Source organism: Plectrocnemia conspersa, unplaced genomic scaffold (assembly GCF_051122295.1).
Source record: "Plectrocnemia conspersa isolate PC_06_02 unplaced genomic scaffold, ASM5112229v1 ptg000013l, whole genome shotgun sequence".
In the NCBI taxonomy this organism is placed as follows: domain Eukaryota; kingdom Metazoa; phylum Arthropoda; class Insecta; order Trichoptera; family Polycentropodidae; genus Plectrocnemia; species Plectrocnemia conspersa.
Window position 1 is genome coordinate 21,572,405 of NW_028277177.1, and position 5,612 is coordinate 21,578,016.

General features: G+C 31.4%; 1 protein-coding gene across 1 annotated transcript; it reads left to right on the plus strand.

The window, feature by feature from the left end:
- Positions 1–435: 435 nt before the first annotated feature.
- On the plus strand, positions 436–5,073 carry LOC148227568 (uncharacterized). The gene is made up of 7 exons (XM_088201296.1): positions 436–605; positions 680–776; positions 851–1,165; positions 1,260–1,600; positions 2,212–2,394; positions 2,465–3,163; positions 4,568–5,073. The coding sequence occupies exons 2-7, from the start codon at positions 710–712 to the stop codon at positions 4,796–4,798; spliced, it is 1,836 nt and encodes a 611-aa protein (XP_088057422.1). The 5' UTR covers positions 436–605; positions 680–709; the 3' UTR covers positions 4,799–5,073.
- Positions 5,074–5,612: the final 539 nt, after the last annotated feature.

Genomic DNA, 5,612 nt, shown 5'->3' on the forward strand with positions numbered 1-5,612 from the left:
ACGACGTGTTATCTATTTATTAATGTATTATTTTTTCATTTCACTCTAATTCCGGAAAGCACTTAAAATTGAAAGTGAACATTATCCTTATCGCGTTTTTTTTCGTGCGATAAGCGATTATCGCAATTATTGGAACTCTCACTTTCTACAAATAATTATTTTTATATATTATTTTTTCATAACACTCAAAAATCAACTATTTTATAAATTTGATATAAATATAAAATAATTTTATTATTAGTCGGTTTAGTCCTATTATATTATTTATTTTTTATTAGGAAAACCAAAGTCACACTATTAAGGGGGAATACAAATGATTATCAAATATTTAAAACTTAAATAGTATACTATCCGTTTGAATTGCTTCGTTGTTATATTTAATAAGGTTTTTATTATCAAATGTGTTTATATACAAGCATAAACACGCCATATAGCTCACACGATACGCCAAAGTCCGTAGTATTGATTAGTTTGCTGTAAAGTTGGCAATGCGCGAGGGAACATTACATAGATTGAAATATTAAATCTCCTCAAAATGGACTACCACAACTGCTGTACAAGGCATAATATGCATTTTGATGCATTAGATTATTAATTATATCATGGTTACTTACGATTTGACATCATATTGTGATATATGTGTATTTTTTTATTATTAATCTAACGATTCCTTTTACAGCATTATAATTTGCAAAAATAATAACATAATATGGCACTAAAAGCGAACATTCGCATTTGTATGAGTTTTTTATTATTACTTTCCGTTTTAGAAATAGGTAAGCTCTATTGTGATATACATATGTTGTTGTTTTAGTATATTTTCTTACATATCAATTTATATTTCTTATAGTATTTGCATATAATCGTACATCTTATGGTGTCGACGCACAGGACAACGACCGCAAGCTTGCTCAATATGCTTCCGATGTAGAGAAATTCGAGATACGAGTGAAAAAGTCTAAAAACGCATATCATAGCTTGCCACCGAAGAATCTCTATCCCCCGGACGATCCTTCACCGACCAACGAAGATTATTTTGCATCATACGACGGCGATTATGTTAATCAACCGAGTAACTTCAGTGCTCTCATATACGACAGCAATTCTGAAAATCCAGCCATATTCCCAAATCCGGAGATGATGATCTATGATTCGGAAAAGTCTGGTAAGATATTCGTAAACATGTACACATTTCTATATATTCACATACTTAAGCATGTATTAAATATGTATTATAATAATATTTAATTAAAATACAGGAAGTGAGTCATATTCTATGGGGAACGAGCCAGATGTTCTACCTGACGTAGATCTTCCGGACAATTCATTAGCCGACGGTGATTTAAGAGATCGTGATTTGATCGATAGTATTCAATATGTATATTTTGGTCGAAGTCAGACTACAAACAGTGGCAATCGTAGCGGAAAATGGGGGTATGCTGTTCCAGGAGGTGCTTTGGTGGGAGTCGTGGCACTCGCTATGTCAGCGGTGGCTTTATTAAGGCACAAGACTTTCCGTAATAGCAAAATGTTTCCGATCGAAATGAATATCATATCTTGTTTCATGGTCACCAATTTTCTATTAATAATTGGAATTGCGGTAATTGAATTGTTTTATATTGAAGGGATATAACACCAAAGGCAGCAATTTGTAAATATTATCGAGAAGTTATCATAACAAAAACAACATTATATCGTATTATACAAAAAATCTATTTCTCAGAGTTCAAATATTATTAAAAAGGTGAAGGTTCTGGTTTATGATTCTTTATATAATTAAAATAAATTTATATTTTAATTAGTCATTTAATATTAGATTAAAAAAACACAAATTTATATGTGATAGAAAACTATAAAATTTGCTTAAAAAACAACATTATTTTTATAGATTTTAATAGCAAAAATAGCAGTATCCAAGTTAACTTAACAAGGTTAAGGAAATATATACACATATCGAAAATAAAAAAGATTGTCTATTATTTTCTGATATAATATGTAATATAGCATGAGCTTCAGGAAAAAACTGCAATATTGGTTAGGGTAAACTAAAGAAATACCATAAGAGAAAAGTATTAGTGTACATTGGTATTAAGTGTACCCTACTCTAAAGCAAGCATATAATAGAGTCAAGAATGTCATCTTTGATTTTATATCCCTTATATTCAATTATGTATTAAAATAGCTTTTTAAATATGAATTGTAACATTATAGGACACCAAATCGGATATCAGATGTGAAATAATAGCACTGCTGTTACATTATCTGCACTTAGTATGTGCTTCGTGGATATTTGTGTATTGTTATGTTCTATCAGATAACGTAACCAAAGGATTCATTCCAAATTTGAGATATAATTATCTGTTTGCATATGGAATCCCTGCGGTTCTCGTATTGGTGAGTTAATTTTATTATTCTTAATATCTTATATATAAAACTACTTTTTAAATGCTGTTGAATATTTCAGTTCTTCTATGCAATATCCATAGAAAGCTACGAAACTAAAGATTACTGTTGGATGTCACTCGAAAAAGGCATGCTTCTCGGGTTCATGCTGCCGGGAACAGTTTTGATTCTAATCAACACATTGTTCGCTATGATTGGATTGAAAGCAATATCGAAGAAGCAAAAAGAAGCAATCGCAAACACGATACAGTCATATTTATCTCAAACAGTGCCTACTGAAAACAATTGCAGCGCGGCCAATAACACAGGTCCGTCGAATTTGCCAGCCTCAGATAAATATCTCAGCACAAACAGCTCCATGATGAGTCTTGACTGCATGCCGCAAAGAAACGAAGAGTTTAACAAGACCGAAGTGGTAAATAAATACAAATCCTGTGATCATTTGGAGGAACACGGGCATATGGAGGGTGTGTCTTGGGCCGGACACTCTTCTCACATGCAAACACAGATGGGAGACTACAAAGACATTGGCTCGTCGAAGAACTTCAGTTTTAAACTGGATCTGAGTAGCTTGTCTATCGACAATCTTTCGTGGAAGACGGCCGAGCCCGAAGACATGTCCGACATGAGAAAGTGCCTCAATTTTGCACTAATAATGCAGCCTTTGTTTTGCGTTTTTTGGTTCATGGGCGTCGTTGCACTGGAGAACTCTGATCAAATTGTACCACCGTTTGTTTTCGCATTCTTATGGTCACACATGGTAATAATTTAAAAATATGTGATGTCTAGAATCAATATCAAACATGTCACATGTTCATTTTTATGGGGTTTTTCTTACTATGTATACAGAAGTGAGCATCTATAAAATGTATTTTAAAACACATTACATTTCAAATATGATCTGGTCTATGAACTTTTCGCAACGATAAACAAGCTTTTTAAGACTCTCGTTGAATAACAACTGTGGGGTACTGAAAGTGCTTGTCCCGTAGCATTATTTTTATTTTCTTCGAATGGATGATAATCACTAGACTCTAAATCAATCAAATAATGAGGATGTGATAGTATTTCCTATCCTGGATTTTCCAAAAAATTGTTATACGGTCTTACATGCTACATGCAGATTTCCTCATCGTGGTATCTAATGAGCAGAAACTTTATTTACTGTCAAGAGGTCATGTATCTCTTGAACATTTTTGTAACCGATGTCCAACTCATTAGAGGTCTCACAAATGCTAACATTTATATTATTCATCAGTAGTGTTTCCACAGAAGTTATATTTTTCGTTCACCGAGTGATTGGTCAACCACTATGTTCATTGTTATTAAGGGTCATTCTACTTCTTCTTTAAATTAGTTAATCTAATAGTACACAATACTTTTCAATTCAATAGACTCGTCGATCAGATGAAAATTGTTAATCCTTGTGAATTAGCTGCGTCTTCCATGACATAAAAGTCATAACAATTTTGCAGTTTAGTATATCTAGAAAACAATAGGAGCAAACTAAATGATTGATATCCATTTTCAACAGTAAGCAAGTAATGACTTGTTCGCACATACTGTTGCTCTGTATGCATGTGCCAATTAAACATCAGAACAAAATTTCCAAAAGACCCGTCCTAAAAAAATATATTAAACAAAGACAAATAAAAACCAATTACATGGTTATGTAATGGACTAGTATAAAAATAGTTTTTAAAATATTATTTAATTAGTTAAAAATATTTCTTTATCTGTAAATGTGGCATTTCTTATATTGATTCTAGATATCACATAAAATTATCTAAATAAGATTTTATAGATTCGCACACAATAAGCAATTTAAACAACACTGGCCATCTTATATTTTATTAATAATTTTACATAATGATGGAATAGAAAGCTTATTATGAAACATAACTTGATTATAGTTCTTGAAATTAAAAAAATAGCATTTTTCTTCAAGCACAACTGATTTTGAATTGCTTATAATGAATTACTGTTTCTTATATTCTTCACACTGAATTTATTTTAAAAATACAATGCAAAGTTTTTACAGATCACATTTTTAATAAAAAGCACTGATCATCCTTTGCCCTTTGTTTGTTAAATTGTTTAATTATGTACGCCTATTTGCTATGATTTGATAGACATAATGTTTTGAAACTTATTTATTTTTTAGCATTGGTTCATATTCGCCCGTTTTGCGTACGTGTTTCCATACATTCCGTACGAAGAGTACTGCACTGACACGGAGGAAGTGAACTCAACTCTTCAAGATTCGACGTTGATGGTTCACAACCACACCAAGTCGACGGATACTATTCCACTACTCGTTACAAAAGTAGATCCAACGCGCGACACTAGAGACAGCAATCGGCCTCCCGATTCTATTAGCACAATTAGCAACTAATTAGTAGACATTTATAAAAAGCACTGAAATTTAATGTTTTCTACATAGTACATAATAATTTTAATAACTTGTACGTGAAGAGAAAAATCATATTCTAATCAAAGATTTCCCACACTTAGTATTTCATTTCTTGGTAACTGTATTAGCTCTAATATACTATGTATTTAAAAGAATTATATTATAAAAAAACATAATTTATGGCTACTTGTATGTAAGCTACATTTTAAACGAAAAATTAGAATGAAAGAATAAATAAGACACAATATTATAACAAAGCAATATAGTTTTATTTTAATACATGTAGTGGTATCGTTACAATTTTGACACAATTATTTTTAAGAATTATAAAAATGGATAAAAATCACAATTTTACTTTTCCTTGCTAGCACTATATAGTCACCGACACCACAATTTTAAACAGCACACTGCCCAGCGCAATTATAAATACAACGCAACGCAACAAGCAATATAACCAGGGTCGTCATCTTCGGAAACACATAAACTAAAATCTCATTGTACACCCAAAAGGGGATAGCGTTCCACTACTTATTTTTTTAGAACTACACCACTGGGCACAACCCAGCCGTCATCTTGAGTCATCATAGTGCCGATTTTGCAACCACAAAATGTCGGAAACTTTGTTATAAGAAATGTGATTATAATAATTATATTATTTTTGGCGTAATATTTTGAGATATTTGCAATTTTTAGTCTTATTTTATAAAAAAAATTAAGATAAAATTCCAAGCTGCAAAACGATAATATAAACAATCCAATAAATAAAAAAATTTTTTTTTAATAAAGCTGTGATTTG